Source organism: Chanos chanos, chromosome 10 (genome assembly GCF_902362185.1).
Source record: "Chanos chanos chromosome 10, fChaCha1.1, whole genome shotgun sequence".
In the NCBI taxonomy this organism is placed as follows: Eukaryota; Metazoa; Chordata; class Actinopteri; order Gonorynchiformes; family Chanidae; genus Chanos; species Chanos chanos.
In genome coordinates, this window is record NC_044504.1 from 38,811,707 (window position 1) to 38,827,214 (window position 15,508).

The window sequence follows — 15,508 nt, forward strand, 5'->3', positions numbered from 1 at the left end:
GGATGGATGGATGGACTAGTCATGTTTAATGAAATACATGCTCTACTGAAGATCTTGAGGTTCCTGATGGGACAAATGTAGGAATGGAGAAGGATCAAGGGAAAACAGTACTTACCACTCAACTTAGTTTTGATGCCTGTTGCAGTTCTTCGTGGTCTGCTAATTCCTGTTTCATTTTCTGCAAATACTCTGAATTCGTATTCTGTTGCCTCCTTGAGACCACCCATGGTGTATTGTCTGTCTTTTAAGTGCTCTTTGTTGCATTTCTTCCAGGTGCTTTCTCCAGACATTCTGTATTCCACCCAGTAACCAAGGATTGGCTTTCCACCATCACATTCAGGGAGCTCCCAGCGGATGGTAATGTAGTCTTTGGTAACAGTTTCAGTATCAATCTCACCTGGTTGGCTTGGTTTGTCTTTAAAAAATAAAAGAGAAACAGTAGTTAGTTTGCAACTTCATAGCAGTTTACCATCAGTTGTTTGGAATGATGAAGAATGGAATATTTCCTTACCAAATGGATCTTTACATATAACTGAATCTGATGCAGGTCCTGGGGCACTTTCTCCAATATCATTTACAGCAATTACCCGGAACTGATATTCTGCATCAGCTGTGAGTCCGCTGACAGTGTACATTGTAGAAGTAACCTTCGTCTCATGACGGATCCACTTGTCAGATGATGTTTCTTTATATTCAATGAAATATCCAGTGATGCTTGATCCTCCATCATCTTTAGGTCTGGACCAACATAAAGCAGCTGAGCTTTTAGTGACGTCCATGATTTCTGGTGGAATACTAGAAGGCTCTGGTGGACCTATAAAATAAATAGAAAAGAGCAGAAATTATCATGTAGTACTGCATATCAAGATCAAGTATATAATATGTTCAGTGTCTCAGTGTAAATGTAGAAAGCTAGATAAATACTCACAAATAGGAGTCTTTGGTATTATGGGCTGCTCAGACTTAAGAGAACCACTTATTCCAAATTGGTTCTCTGCTGTCACCTTAAAGTGGTACTCTACATTTTCCTCCAATCCCTTAACTACTAGGGATGTGTCGACCACCCTTGAGTCGACAGTGTACCAGGCTGTTTTGGTAACCTCACGTCTCTCCACAATGTAGCCTAGGATATCTGAGCCACCATCATCTGTGGGAGGTTTCCAGCTCACTCTAACAGAGTGTGCCTGGATATCATCAATTGCTAGAGGACCATCAGGTGCACTTGGACGTCCGATAACTTTCACCTTGATCTGCACTGTCTTTTTGCCACACTTGTTCTCAAGCGCAAGACTGTAAGTGCCAGAGTCAGTCCTTTCAGCTTCCTTGATTATAAGTTCACTCATATCTTCAGTAGAGGCAATCATTGCTCGATCAGAAACTTCAGATCCATCCTTTGTCCATTTACATACTGGAGTTGGTTTGCCTTTGATGGGAACTGAAAGTTTGACAACTCCTCCTTGTCTGACAACAAAGACCTCTTTGTACTTGGCTTCAAGATCATGACTTGGAGGTTCTGAAAGAATGTAAAAATTATTATGATGATTTCATTTTTATGCAATCAAGTGAACTACTTTCATGACTATAAAAAGATGTTGCACGAGCTTACCAAGCATTTCTTTCACAGTGACTGTTCCTGGTACTTCTGCAGGTTCACCAGGTCCACCAGCATTGCAAGCCATGACACGGAAGGTGAATTCCTCTCCTTGGGGCATTTGTGTTAGTGTGTACTCGCAGATCAGTGAGGGTGTAGCGTTGCATTTGATCCAAGCAAGTGTACCAACCTTCTGCATTTCAATCAGATAACCTGTCACCTTAGAACCACCTTCCTCATCAGGTGGGTTCCAGGCCAGTGAAACAGATGTTTTTGTAGTATCTGTAACTCTTGGGTTTTGTGGTGAACCTGGTGGATCTGTAAATACAATTTTCTTTGTCACTATAATTTAGTTTACTACATTTTGCAGCAATTAATTATTTCATATGAAGTTCACCAATTAAATGTCAGAAATGTTACTCACCAACTGGATCAGTGGCTACTGCTGGCTTTGAAAGGAGACTGGGTTTGCCAATTCCTCTGGAATTAATGGCTGTCACTCTGTGCTCATACTCAAGACCTTCAATTAGACCTGTAGATCTGTATCTTGTCATTGTCACTGGGTTCTTATTAGCACGCACCCATCTGTCAGATCTGACTTCTTTGCGCTCAATGATGTAACCAGTCACCTTAGAGCCACCATCTTCATCTGGTGGTTCCCATGCAATGGTCATGCCATCACGTGACACGTCAAACACTGTTGGTCTACCAGGAGGCCCAGGTATGGCTGTAACAAGAATAAATGAATGTGTTAGTTCTCCTTCCTGACAGTAATGTGCATTTCCATTACATTTACCAATAAATGCAATGATGTCCTACTTTTAGCACTCTTGCATTCCACAATGTCTGACTGCAAGAAGGCCCCAGTGCCAAAGCGATTAGTTGCTGCAACACGGAACACATATTCGTCTCCCTCTGTCAGTCTGGAGAACTTGAATGTTGGTCTGCTGACTGACTCAGAGACAGGCACCCATCCTGGGCGGTGAGCATCACGCTGCTCAACCACATATCCACTGATTGGTGCCCCTCCGTCTCTTTCAGGTGGGTCCCAGCTTATTGTAACAGAAGTAGCATCAACCTCATCAAACCTAATGGGTCCTTTAGGCTCATCAGGCTTGTCTATAAGATAAGAGGACATTTTATGTCAGTAATCCGTTCTAAGTATTTCAACTTATGTATATGTCAGAGAAATAAGATATATCTTACCAAGAATAATGACTTTGATAGTCTCTGTAGCCACTCCCGTGACATTTTTTACTTCAAGAGTGTACTCGCCAGTATCATCAATTGTAGTGTCTACTACAGTTAGTTTGGAAAACTTTCCAGTTGTCTGAATCTTCACACGGTCATGTGTCTTCATCTTGTTGTCATTGAAGAACCATGAGCAGACTGGAGGAGGTCTCCCAATGATTGGCAGGTCAAGCTGAAGTGGTTTACCAGCCAGCACGCTGACTGATTTATGTGGAATGGTTGATAAGTCGATCTTTGGCAAAACTGCAAAACAAAGAAATGTTATTCAAAATGTTTTATCACCTTTAAAGTAAGTGTTGATATATGAGATATTACAAATAAAGGAGATAAATACCTCTTTGTTCCTGCACTGTTACAGCAGTGACAATTTCTTTTGGCTCACTCGCTCCTCTGCTGTTCACAGCACGTACCCTGAAGAGGTACTGCTCATTTTCATTCAGGGACACAATTGTGAACTCGAAGTCTGTTAATTTCAATGTGGCAACCTTCAGCCATTTGTCTGTTCCAAACTTGCAAGCTTCAATGATGTAGCCTGTGAGTCTGCTGCCTCCATCATGCACAGGTTTCTCCCAACCAAGAGTTACTGTGGACTTGGTGATATCCACAACATCAAGTCTCTGTGGAGGCATGGGAACCTCACACACTAACACTACGTCGTCTGTCTCACGGGGCTCGCCTACACCATAGATATTCTCTGGTAAAACTCGGAAGTAGTATAGCATTCCTTCAGTCAGACCACTTATTTTATACGAAGTCTTGCCACATTTGGATGTAATTGTCTTGAAGGCTCTCATGGATGCTTCACGTCTCTCAATGATGTAATTATTCACAGGTGCACCACCATCAACAGCAGGAGCATCCCATGTTATGAGAGCAGAATCCTTTGTGAGTTCCTTGATATTAAGTGGACCAGGCGGACCAGGAGTATCTGCACAAGGAAAACGTAAATTATGGTAAAACAAAATAAAACAAAAATAATGAATAAATTAAAGTAAAACATAAAAGCTTGTATAAATGACAGAAATTATTTACTTGATTAACAAATATTAACACATACCATAGATTTTGACAAGAATGGCAACTTCTTTCTTCCCAGCTGAATTAGCAGCTTCAAGGGTGTACTTGCCAGCATCATATCTGTGCACTTTGTCAATAATCAGGGTTGTGGTAGTGTTAGTTACTTCAATAAAACCACGGGTCTGGAGATCTACACCAGGTTTGCTCCAAGTGACAGCTGGAACAGGTCTTCCAGTGACAGTTACAACAAGGCGAAGAGAACTTCCAGCTCTCAAACAAATGGTCTTCTTAAGATCATCAGGAAGCTCCAGATCTGGGATTTCTGCAAGAGAGGAAGATACATCCAATTTGTAGTACCACTAGTACAGGGCATTACAGAGTTTCTCCTCTCATCTCTGTTTACATTAATTTTGTTCTAAGGAGGAGCACTGAATTGTTGATTTGACTCACCAATTCTTTCAACAGGTTCAGTCTCTGAGCATGGTTCACTGAAATCACCAGTTCCATTGACGTTGACTGCAGCAACTCTGAAACAATACTTCTTGCCTGCTGCAAGGCCTGTAACAGTATACTCTGTGCCTCTCAAGTTCTTCTCGTGTGCCTTTGTCCATTCCTCGGCTCCCGCCTCTTGCATCTCCAGAACATACCCAATGATATCAGCACCTCCATCTTCAAGTGGCCTGGTCCAAGCCAGACTAACACTGTCCTTATGTGTGTCCGTGACACGTGGAATAGAGGGAGGAGCTGGTGCGCCTGAAATGGAAATGGATCAAAATTAAATGTATTTTCATTTGACTTAGTCCAATATATTTATTCAAATACTAAGAGTGATGAGGTAATAGAAAACTTACCTGTTGGTACTCTGCAGACAGCATACATAGACACATCACTTGGCTCACTGTCTCCAGCTATATTCATGGCAGTGACACGGAACTGGTATATGTTACCCTCCTGAAGACCTGTGACCTTAAAGGTTGTGTCCTTGAGAATGGTATCTTTGTTAACCTTAATCCACCTTACACTCTTCCTTTCACGTCTTTCGATTAGGTAATTGGTGATTTCACTGCCGCCGTCGCTCTCAGGCTTCAGCCACTCAATTGTTGCAAAGTCTTTTCCAACAGCAAGGATCTCTGGTGGTCCCGGAGGTAATGGAACAGCTGTAATTCAAAAAGATGAATTAATCCATGGATCCCTTTTATTAATTTTCATATCACGACGGAATGGTAAATGGACATCATACTTACTGAATGAATTTCTGGCAATGATGGGGTTAGATTGCAGTACCACACCCGCACCATATTTGTTCACACCTCTCACACGGAATATATATTCATTGTTCTTGAAGAGCCTAGTAATGTCACAGGTGAGACTCTGGCACTCAGCCTCCATAATGACCCAGTTGAGTCTGTTAGTGTCTCGTCTCTCAACAATGTAATGTGTGATTGGATCACCACCATCTTCCAGAGGGGCTTTCCAGGACACTGTGCATTTTTCCTCACTCACATTGCTGACCGTTATCTCCTGACATGGACCAGGTGTATCTAAAAATTGACAGTAATGAAACAACAGTGATGAGATTGCGAGATATTTAATGTTGAGATACTTTGCACCTCTGTGTGTATTTATTTACACTTACCAAGTACTTTCACATTGACCTCAGCTGTTTTAACTCCACTGGCATTCTTCACCGTCAACACATATTTTCCAGTGTCGTCTCTATCACAGAATTTGATAATTGCCAAGGCACGGGTGCTGGAGTATTGGAGAGAGTACTTCTCACAGAGCTCAAGCTCCTTGTCACCCTTTGCCCAGGAGACTTTTGGTTCAGGTTTACCTCCAACAGCAGCATCAAGGACAAGGTCTGATCCAGCTCTGATTGTAACTGTGTCCACAAGAAGTTTGCTGTCCAGCTCTGCTTTTGGAGGAGCTACAAAGTAGAAAAAAAATGTTAATGCTCTGTTCAAAGTCAAATTTGACCATAGGTGTTAAAATATAACCTTAAAATCTTACTGTATTCAGCTTTGCAGGTTACAGCGCCTGTTGAATTTGATGGTAAGCTGAGCACTCCAGCAGTGTTCTTGGCAATAACACGGAACTCGTATACTTCTCCTTCTCCCAGGGCAGTTATTGTGAAGTTTGTGTCAGTGACATTGGTGTAGTTACACTTCAACCAGCGACCCTCACCAGACGGTGTGTATGGCTTACGCTCAACAATATAACCAACAATGGGGCTTCCACCATCATTCAGAGGTGAAGACCACTTGATTGATACTGTTGATCTTGACACATCTGTTACTTCTGGTTTACCTGGGGGATCTAGACATATATAAAAAAAAAAAATATATATATATATAAAGAGTATCTATCCAACTGTATTTCATAGAAAACCCATGGCTGTAAGCAACAATTAAACTGTTAGTATAATTCCAACTTACCAACTGGATTTTGAGCAATCATTCTCTTGGAAGCTTCACTTGCTTTGCTGAGGCCAGCACCATTCATTGCATAAACTCTGAATTGGTATTCAAGACCTTCAGCAAGGCCTTCAACCTTGTAGTAGCATTCAAAGCAGGGGATCTTGTTCTCTCTCACCCAAAGGATGGTGTTGCGTTCTTTCTTTTCAATCCAATATCCAGTGACCTTACTGCCACCATCATGATACGGCTCCTCCCAGCGGATGCTCATAGTGGTAGCAGTGACTGCAAATACTTCTGGACGTGTAGGTGGTCCAGGTGGAACTTTATGCAGAGAGAGAACCATTTAAAAAAAATTAATTCCAGAGATATTAATCAGGAACAATCAGTAACAAGTGATAATCTCAAAATGTTACGACTTACCAAATGGATGCTCTGCAACAATGGTTTCGGATTCAGTTGGTTTGCTCACACCAAATCGGTTTTCTGCACAGATGCGGAAAGTGTACTGCATGTATTTTGTCAAGTGTGAGACTTGGAGTGTTGTGTGTTTCACACTTGAGTTGACAAGCTGCCAGGCAGTGGAGCCAGATTCCCTCTTCTCAACAATGTAGTTGGTAATATCGGTTCCACCGTCATCCTCAGGTGGACTCCATGACATTACACAAGACTCTGAAGTTATCGCAGAAATCTCAACAGGCCCCTCAGGGGGACTTGGTCTGCCAATGACATTGACAGTGACAGAGAAGGTTTTTGTTCCAGTGACATTCTCAAGTATAAGGAAGTATCTTCCTCCATCACCCCTCATGCTGTCTTTAACTGTAAGGGTGGTTCTGTTCTTGGAAGTCTTGATTGAGACCCTGTCAGTTTCCTTCAGCCTCATTTCTTCAAGTTTCCAGCTAACCTTTGGAGCTGGTCTACCACTGATAGGAACATCAATCTCAAATGTGCCACCACACTTACAAGTGATAAGTTGATTGGTGATGCCACTGAGATCTGCAGTTGGTTCAACACGGGGCTCTTTAATGATAACTGATGAAAGGGCTTCTCTTGCTTTGCTAAAACCGGAATCATTCTTAGCTTTAACACGGAATTCATACTCCGAGTTCTCCACTAATCCCTCAATTACAGTGCTCAAGTTTTTGGTGTGGCCACTAACAACCCATTTATCAGTACCCTTTGCTTTAGTTTCAATAATGTAACCTGTTATACGGCTACCACCATCATGCTCAGGTTTCAGCCAAGCCAATGTAGCTGTTGTATCAGTGGTGTCAATTACATCCAGTCTCTTTGGTGATGCAGGCTCTGCTGTGGCAATAACGGGATCTGGCATTTCATAAGCTTCACCTAAACCATACTGATTTTCTGCCATGACTCTGAAGAAGTAAGGTACTCCTTCCAAGAGATCGGAAACTCTTATTGTTGATTCTGTACACTTTGGACCTGCCTCTGTCCATGTGCGACGACTTGCCTCACGTTTCTCTACAATATAATGATGAACACGAGCACCTCCATCATTGGCTGGAGCATCCCACAAGAGAGTTAGAGCTCCTCTTGTCACATCTTTAAATGATAGAGGTCCTGGTGGTCCAGGTGTGTCTAAAACTTTTACATTGAAGGTTACAGACTTGTTACCACTACTGTTCTCAAGGGTCAGGGTGTATTTCCCAGTGTCATATCTGTTGCAGCTCTCCAGTGTTAATGCACTGAAGTTCTCTGTGGTAGTGATTTCTGCCATAACACCAATTTCACCATCTACCTTTGTCCATGTAGCAGACGGTACTGGTTTTCCTTTGAAGGCAATACGGAGACAGACACTACCTCCACTCTTCACAATGTGTGTCTGTTTGAAACTTGCATCAATGTCAACTTCTGGTGCAGTCAGTCTGTCCACAGCTTGTACTGGTTCTGGAATCTCATGGGCCTTGCCTTTTCCTACAGCATTCACTGCATAAACTCGGAATTTGTACTCTGCACCCGTTTCTAGACCAGTGACAGTATATTTTGTGACAGTGCATAGATCTTCATTGGCTCTTTTCCATTCCTCCTCACTTCCCTTGCACATTTCAATAATATATCCATGGATCTCCATACCTCCATCTGATCCAGGCCTTGTCCATTCCAAACTGACAGATGTGCTAGTTGTATCTGCTACATTTACAATTGAAGGAGCACTTGGTGGACTGGTTGGCTCAGCACATTTTATTGGCATTGATATGTTGCTTGGGGCACCAATTCCAGCATCATTCACAGCCGTTACACGGAATTCGTACTCCATTCCCTCAGTGAGATGAGTTACTCTGTGTGCAGCCTCAGTTATTGGTCTCTTTGACATAACTTTCATCCAGCGTCCACTCTTTTTCTCACGTTTTTCAACAATATAATATTTAATTTCATTCCCTCCATCATGTGTTGGAGGTGTCCAGCTGATTGTGATGCTGTCTCTTGTGATTTCTGTAGAATCAGGTGTGCCAGGAGAATCGGGAGCAGCTAAAGAAAAGCAAAGTAAAGCATATTAATTTTAGGAATTTTAGGAAGTGTTTAATATGTCTGTGAATTGTGAAAATTCAGTCACAAGGCAATGTTTTATTTAACTTACTAAATTGCATTTGTGCAATGACAGGAGCGGAGTCCAGTCGTCTGCTAACACCAAACTTGTTGACGGCAGAGACACGGAATTGATATTCGTTGGTCTTAAGTAACTTGGTGGCATTGTATGTGCATTCCTCACACTGATCTGAGACCAGTGCCCATGAAATTTTGGAAGTTTCACGCTTTTCAATAATATAATGAGTGATTTTGGAGCATCCATCATTCTCGGGAGGATTCCATGACAGTGTTACTTTTCCCTCTGAGATATTTGAGAAAGTAATGGGTCCAACAGGTTCTCCAGGTGTATCTGAAAAGTAAGAAATATGACATTGGGAAACAGCAGACATGAAAAGTAATAAATAGTTAACCCAAGAAATGATTTGTCACAAAAAAACAAATTTAAACAAACCATAGACAACAACATTCATGTCTTCCTTCCTGGTTCCAGAGCTGTTCTTAGCTTCCACGCTGTATACCCCACGGTGAGTACGGTCAGCATCTCTGATGAAGAGGATGCTTGATCCAGCCATTGAAGTTATGTCCACCATTTTCTTTGTTAATTCTACACCATCCCTGTACCATGTAATCTTGGGTGTTGGTCGTCCAGTAACTGAGACTTTCAGTCTGATGTTATCTCCAGCCTTTACTGTGACTCCTTCAAAGTATTCCTGGCCAAACTCAATGGATGGTGCAACTGAAAAGGGAACACATTTCAAAGAGTTACAGCTAGGTTTCTGAAGAGCTGTGTATATCAAGTCAACTTCATGAGTGATCAGGCATCTTATGTATGTTGTGACTTGTATTTACTCACCACTTTCGTCTCTGATGAGAACATAGCCAGAGGACTGTGATGGCGGACTTATTGTGCCTATGGCATTTCTTGCTATTATCCTGAATTCATAGCGTTCACCACAAGCAAGACCAGTCACTGTAAACTGGCACTCTGTAACATCTGAAAAGTTGGTCTTAAACCAGCGCCCTTTGCCTTGACGCTTCTCTACATTATAGGCAACAATTTTACTTCCTCCATCATGCTTAGGTGCTTCCCATTTCAGTGTCACAGATTCACTTGTAACATCCACATAGTCAGGCATTCCAGGAGGATCTACAGATAAGATTTATAATTGAATTGTTAGGTTGGATGTCAAAGAATGAACACTTAAGTATACATGGAAATATTGTTCATTCAGAAATAAATTTAAATTGAACTTACCAACTGGAGATACCGCCATGGTAAGTTTACTGACATCACTCATACGGCTAAATCCAGCATCGTTCTGGGCGTAAACTCTGAATTGGTATTCCAGTCCTTCAATAAGGCCAAGGATTCGGTATTCTCTGTTTTTTATTATAATGGTGTTAACCTTCTGCCACATAACGCTGTTTCTCTCCTTCTTTTCAACATGGAAGCCAAGAATTGGACAACCACCATCGAATATGGGTGCTTCCCATTGAATGGTCATGCCATCATTGGTAACATTGTAAACAACAGGCATACCAGGTGGGCCTGGTGGTCTGAACTCATGCTTAGCAATTACATTTTGTGAGACCAAATGTTCACTCACTCCATATCTGTTCTCTGCGCACACTCGGAACTGATACTGAGTTCCTTTGATCAGGTTGGGTACCAAGTATGATGTTCCAATCACACTTGAGCAAGCCATCTTCCAATCTGTCTGGGATGTATCACGCTTTTCCACACTGTAGCAGGTGATTTCCCCACCTCCGTTGTCATTGGGCTCATCCCAAGATATCATTATACTCTCTGCCCTGACCTCATCTAAACGAATTGGTCCAATAGGCTTAGACGGTGGGCCAAGTGTAATGACTTGTATGTGGAATGATTTTCTGCAGACGGTGTTGTCAAGAGTAAGTGTGTATTTGCCACCATGCTCTTTCTCTACATTCTTTATCATAAGAGTTACTTTGTTCTCCGTCTTCTTGAATCTGATCTTTTCACTCTCCTTCAGTGGCAAGTTATCCTTCAGCCACAGTGTTGTAGGTCTAGGTTTACCCTTGTATGGCAGTTCAATATGCACATTGTGTCCAATGCGCACACTGATCTGTCCGTCTGGATAATCCTCAAGGTTTGCTTCTGGTGGTATAATGTAATCCTTCACTACAATAGGTCCAATTTCAGTGAAATCACTGTTACCCTTCTCATTCTTTGAACAAACTCTGAAGAACAGGTGTGTGAGTTCCTTGAGTTTTGTAACCTCATGCTCACAGTGCTTGCTGGTTCCAGCAGGGGACCATTCCTCTTGATCTTTGAGTTTCTTTTCAATTATGTAATCAGTTATTATGCTACCACCATCATAATCTGGTTTATTCCACTGCAGAGTTACTGATGTCTTTGAGGAGTCTTTCATTGTCAGTTCTTTGACTGGACCAGGCTTTTCAGTAGCTTTAACTGGCTCTGCGGTCTCCAGTGGATCACCTACTCCATTTTCATTTTCCGCTAACACACGGAAAAAGAAAGATGTCTTTTCAGAGAGCTCCTCAATCACATATGTTGTCTCTGTACATTTATTTGTCACACAAGAGTATGCTCGTTTTGATGAGTCTCTCTTTTCAATTATGTAATTTGTTACTTCAGAACCACCATCTAGGAGAGGAGCCTCCCAGGATAGAGTCACTTTACCACGTGTCACCTCTTTCAACACCAGATTTCTACAGGCTGCTGGGGTGTCTTGAACTTTCACAGATAACGTCAAAGTCTTTGGCTCTCCAACACCATTTGATATCTCAATAGTGTATTTCCCTGTGTCATTTCGGGTTACTTGGGGAATGACAAGGCATGATGAAGTATCTGTGTTGTGAATGTCATATTTCGGGTCATTGTCAATGTTCTTGTCTTCTTTCTTCCATGAAGCACTTGGTGCGGGCCTACCCTTAAGCGGCACCACAATCTCCACATCTTTGCCAGCTTTCACAACATAATGAGTTCTCATTGCAACATCTGGATCAACCTGAGCTTCCTCTGTACAAATGAAAATTCAAGAAAAAAAGTAAACATTAGTATTCTGCTCTGGTCCATATAAAATGTTGAGAAACTGAAAAGGTCTGTACGTACCAAGAATATCTTTAGCTTGAACTGGTTCTTCCATTTCTATGGGGTCTCCACGACCCGCACAGTTTACAGCAGACACACGGAAGTAATAGTCAACATCTGGTTTAAGACCAGATGCAACATACTCTGTTGTTCTGACTTCTCCCTTCTGACTGATCACAGTCCATTCCTCTTCATCAGCAACCCTTTTCTCTACAACATAGCTAGTAATTTCACTTCCTCCATCATATTCTGGCTTTGACCATGCAAGGGTAATTGATGTCTTGGTAGAGTCAACAACCTTAAGCTTGGATGGCTCATATGGTGGATCTGGGGAGAAATTGTACCAGGAGATTGTGAGGCATTGTCAGAAAATAAAATTGTTAAGGAGACTGTTGTATATAGTAATACTCACCAACTGGATCAGCTGCCTTGTAGAAGTCAGACACATCCGAGAATGGACCTTCTCCAGCTCTATTGATTGCACAGACACGGTACTGGTATTCATTTCCCTCTGTCAAATGATGGACTTTCAGTTTGGTGTCACAGATAGGGTCTTTGAAGATTTTGATCCAGCGCAGGCTCTTCTTGTCACGTCTCTCTAAATAATAACCCGTTACTGCACTTCCTCCGTCCAAACCAGGTTTATCCCATGAAACTAACATTGCTGACTTGGTGATTTCTGTTGCCTCAGGTGTAGAGGGTTGTCCAGGAGTAACTGTAAAATGGAATAATAGTTTCAGAAATAAGTTTTTTTTTTATTATTTTACAGACCAGTGTAGGAAAATGAAACATAAAACAGCATTAAAAATACTTAGAATGGCACTTATAGTTGTCCTTACCAAATGCATTCTTGGCAATCACAGGTTCAGACTCCAGTGGATCTCCAACACCAAATTTGTTCACACCTCTGACACGGAAGACATACTCATTCCCTCTGACTAACTTCTGCACAGTAACCATGCGCTCTTGCGTTTGATCTGCAACTGTAGACCACACAACTCGGCTGGTCTCTCGTTTTTCCACAATGTAATGAGTGACTTTAGCACCTCCTTCATCTGTCACTGGCTCCCAGGCTATGATTATCTTGTCGGCTGTGACTAATTTGAACTCAATGTTTCCAGCAGGCGGTGCAGGTTTGTCTGATGATAAGAGGACACAATGACTACAGTTAGTTTACTTGAATAAATCAGTTAGGAGACACCAAAACATTTGGAACATATCATGCAAGTTTATTATAACTTCTAGGCTATATTTTCAGCATAATGTTCCCCTAAGTGTAAAGAATTAAGATCACTGAATTAAATATTACTACTAACTTAGGTTGATCTCTACTGCATGTATACTATACCTAGAATCTGTATTCTGATGGAAGCAGACGCTGTGCCCAAAACATTCTTGATTTTGATTTCATATGTTCCAGTGTTAAGACGAGTTGCGTCCTTGATAAGAATAGCAGAAGCATCAGTTGTGTTCTCGATTGACAGCTGTGCACTTGTCACTAATTCCCTTCCATCCTTGAGCCACTCAATGGTTGGCAAAGGTTTTGCAATAATTCCCACTCTGATTTTGACAGAGGATCCAGCTTTGTATTGCACAACATCTAAATACTCTGGAGGAAGATCAATAGCTGGAGCACCTGAAATAAGAATTTCAGAATAAAAGTCATCTGTTGATCACTTGATCAGTTACAACAGGAAATTTACTTGTATATGAGAAAATCAGAAAACTTACCGCAAACATCAACACATGTTGCTGGTCCAACAATGAGAGATGGATTGCTTACAGAGCCAACAGCATTCTTGGCGAAGACTCTAAATTCATACGATTCATCCTGTGTTAAGCCTGATACAGTGAAATGAGTCTCAATAACATTGGTGAAGTTTGCCTTTGTCCATCTGCCATTTGGAGCTTCTCTTCTCTCAACCATGTATCCAGTGATTTTGCTTCCACCGTCATAAGGAGGTTTTTGCCAGGTAAGAGTGACGGAGTTCTTTGTGATCTCTGATATTCTGACACTTGCTGGAGGTTCTGAAACAAAATGGGAAAAATATTATTCATAATTTTGAAGAAATACTGACAGCACACTATTGCAGTATGAAAACAGTCTGACTAGCTGGATCTTAAAAGACACTTACCACAAGCATCAATAGCAAGTACTTCTTCAGAAGTTTTGCTGATTTTTCCAATGCCAGCAGCATTTTCTGCCGCAACTTTGAATTCATAGATCATGCCAGGGCATATATTGGTTACTCTGAGCTGCGTTGCAGGTATGGCAGTTTTGTTAACTTTCTGCCATAGGATGCTACTTCTTTCTTTCATTTGCAAGTGGTATCCAAACACAGGATTTCCTCCATCTACCACTGGCTCATGCCAGCAGACAGTAAGGCTCTCCCTGGAGACAAAACTCACCCATGGTGTTGATGGAGGTCCAGGGATAGCTAAAGTGGACAGCAACACAGTTGTCAAAATTCAACAGCACGTCGTATATTTAGAAAATCAGAATGTGAATGCAGCAAGGTGTACTTACTGTATGGAAGCTTCACTGTGACTGTCTGTGAGTCAATGTGGTCACTTATACCGAAGCGATTTTCTGCTTTTATTCTGAACTGATATTCTTCTCCTTTTGTTAACTTGGTTACTTTCATGGCACTTCTAGCAACTGTTGATGACACTTCAACCCAAGCTGGGGTGCTTGTTTCACGTTTGAGTACAACATAGTTAGTAACTGGGCTGCCGCCATCATAGAGAGGGGGAAGCCATTTGAGACACAAACTTGTCTCTCCTACATCACTAACTTCAACTGGACCGACTGGTGGACCAGGTCTATCCAACACCAGTATGTTCATAAATGTCTTGGTGGTTCCACTTGAATTGGAAGCAACAATGTCATATCTTCCTGCATCAGTGGAAATGCTTTCTTTGAGGTTGATATTGAGACTTTCAGGCGTAACTTCAAAGCTGAATCGTTTTCCACACTTGACAGGAGCATTGTTTCTTGTCATCGTAATCTTTGGTACTGGTTTGCCAGTAAGTGGAAGCTCAAATTTCAGATTTGACCCTGCTCTCACATAAACAGTGTTGTGAGGGAAATTCTTCAAGTCAAATTCAGGAGGATCTGAAAATGGGAAAGAAGAATGCAAATTGTTATCATTGAAATTGGAAGTTTTATTTGGAGTAGAGTGAGACATAAAGTAGGAAAATTAAAGAATAATAATAAAAGAAAAAACAAGAACATAAATGACCTACCTAGTTGATCTTTTACAACAACAGGAATGACCATTTCTTTAGGGTCACTCAGTCCAGCATGATTTTCTGCACGAACTCTGAAGAAGTATTCTGCATTTTCTCTCAAGCCCTTGATGGTGTGGCAGTTTGTTTTCACAGTAGCACACTTTACCCACTTTGTTTGGCCTTTCTCAAGAGCATCAATGAGGTAACTAGTTATCCTGCTTCCACCATCATGCTCTGGTTTTGTCCATGCAATTGTGATGCTGTCCTTTGTGACCTCAGTCACCCCAAGCCTAGCAGGTGGACTTGGTTTTTCTATTGAAAAAAAAAAAAAAGGTCGCAAATTTTAAACATTGTATATTG

The 15,508-nt window shown here is 41.6% G+C and overlaps 1 protein-coding gene across 1 annotated transcript in view; it reads right to left on the reverse strand.

Annotated features, from left to right (window-relative positions):
- Positions 1 to 15,508, reverse strand: part of ttn.1 (titin, tandem duplicate 1) — a 137,423-nt gene that overhangs the window by 9,577 nt on the left and 112,338 nt on the right. Inside the window, 28 exon segments of the mRNA XM_030787649.1 lie at positions 116 to 415; positions 512 to 814; positions 929 to 1,513; positions 1,607 to 1,909; positions 2,016 to 2,318; positions 2,411 to 2,710; positions 2,798 to 3,085; positions 3,177 to 3,770; positions 3,900 to 4,181; positions 4,310 to 4,612; positions 4,711 to 5,016; positions 5,104 to 5,400; positions 5,496 to 5,786; positions 5,870 to 6,175; positions 6,295 to 6,597; positions 6,697 to 8,763; positions 8,873 to 9,172; positions 9,275 to 9,559; positions 9,677 to 9,970; positions 10,079 to 11,845; positions 11,939 to 12,244; positions 12,330 to 12,632; positions 12,757 to 13,056; positions 13,266 to 13,553; positions 13,649 to 13,945; positions 14,053 to 14,355; positions 14,445 to 15,032; positions 15,164 to 15,460. Of these exon segments, the coding sequence (XP_030643509.1) occupies positions 116 to 415; positions 512 to 814; positions 929 to 1,513; positions 1,607 to 1,909; positions 2,016 to 2,318; positions 2,411 to 2,710; positions 2,798 to 3,085; positions 3,177 to 3,770; positions 3,900 to 4,181; positions 4,310 to 4,612; positions 4,711 to 5,016; positions 5,104 to 5,400; positions 5,496 to 5,786; positions 5,870 to 6,175; positions 6,295 to 6,597; positions 6,697 to 8,763; positions 8,873 to 9,172; positions 9,275 to 9,559; positions 9,677 to 9,970; positions 10,079 to 11,845; positions 11,939 to 12,244; positions 12,330 to 12,632; positions 12,757 to 13,056; positions 13,266 to 13,553; positions 13,649 to 13,945; positions 14,053 to 14,355; positions 14,445 to 15,032; positions 15,164 to 15,460 (12,459 nt within the window).